Raw genomic sequence first — 1,144 nt, forward strand, 5'->3', positions numbered from 1 at the left:
TCCAGATTACTTCTGATCAATGAGGGAGAGGGTGAGAGAGCAGTTTCTGGAAGTAAATTTATGGCAGGTGATGTGTTATGTGACTAATCGAAGTGTGCTGCTTGAGTGACTTCATTTGGTGTGAAACTTTGACTTCCTAAAGCTTGTCCTCCCAGTTATTTGTTGCTGAGCCTCACCTGCCCAGGTTAACTCATTCACAACACAATCTCCCCATGCTATACCAAGCCACCTACTGGGGATTGTGCAGTCAGATGCTTTTGGCTATAACATAGTCTTTTAGGAAATAAGAGCAGGCTAAATGGCAAAGGCATAGCATGCTTGTCACCTGGCATTTATGCTCACATTTGCCATGACATGATTAGATGCTATCACTCATGACTAAGGCAAGCACATACAGCATAATAAATATCTGCATAAAGTACTCACTAGATGCAGATAGCAGAACTGCGAACAAGGTTCCATGAGTGGTCGCAGCTCTGGGCTCTTTCTCTTTCCGCCATGGGGTCGAGGGTGTGACGTTGCCAGGCCTGGGGTGGGAAGAAAATATAAGGAAGGTAAAGACCAATGCAGCAACTATACAAATAAAATTAAAACAAAGTATCAATATCAAATGCCATTTTTTTCTCTCTCAAATATCAACACAACAGAAAACACATATATCTAGCAAATATTTCAATAGTTTAACAAAATGTAATATTCTTTTTCTTCAATAAATACTTTCAAAGACATTAACAAACATGAACAGTGCCTAAATTGTACCAAGGCCAAAGTCAGTATCAAACATCAATTTCTGTGTGCTCTTAGACATTCACTTTTTACCAGAAAAGTAAAAGGCCATTAACTTTTTTTTATTCTGTAATGAAGTAAGGTATGCTGCTGTAGACATCAAAAAGTAGCAAGGTCAATGATACTTTGAGGCAATCATCATTTGCCTGTTACTATTCACTCTTAAAGTCTAATAACTGTCAATTCTCTATCTACCATTTATCTTCTCCATTTGATTTCCAACAACTCTTTATTTGTTCTATTAAAAACCACAATCTCATTTGCATAAGTACACATCAGAAGTTAAAGTAAGGTCAAGAGTTTCATTTTTCACAGATTAACTACTAATACATGGGTCTGTTTTGTACACTGAATCTTG

General features: G+C 37.3%; 1 protein-coding gene across 1 annotated transcript in view; it reads right to left on the reverse strand.

Moving 5' to 3' along the window:
- Positions 1–1,144, reverse strand: part of LOC119581855 (histone-lysine N-methyltransferase EZH2-like) — a gene marked incomplete at its 5' end in the record, with an annotated part of 82,272 nt that overhangs the window by 18,529 nt on the left and 62,599 nt on the right. The window contains 1 exon segment of the mRNA XM_037929997.1: positions 427–527. Within this exon segment, the coding sequence (XP_037785925.1) occupies positions 427–527 (101 nt within the window).

Source organism: Penaeus monodon, chromosome 15, assembly GCF_015228065.2.
Source record: "Penaeus monodon isolate SGIC_2016 chromosome 15, NSTDA_Pmon_1, whole genome shotgun sequence".
Taxonomy (NCBI): Eukaryota; Metazoa; Arthropoda; class Malacostraca; order Decapoda; family Penaeidae; genus Penaeus; species Penaeus monodon.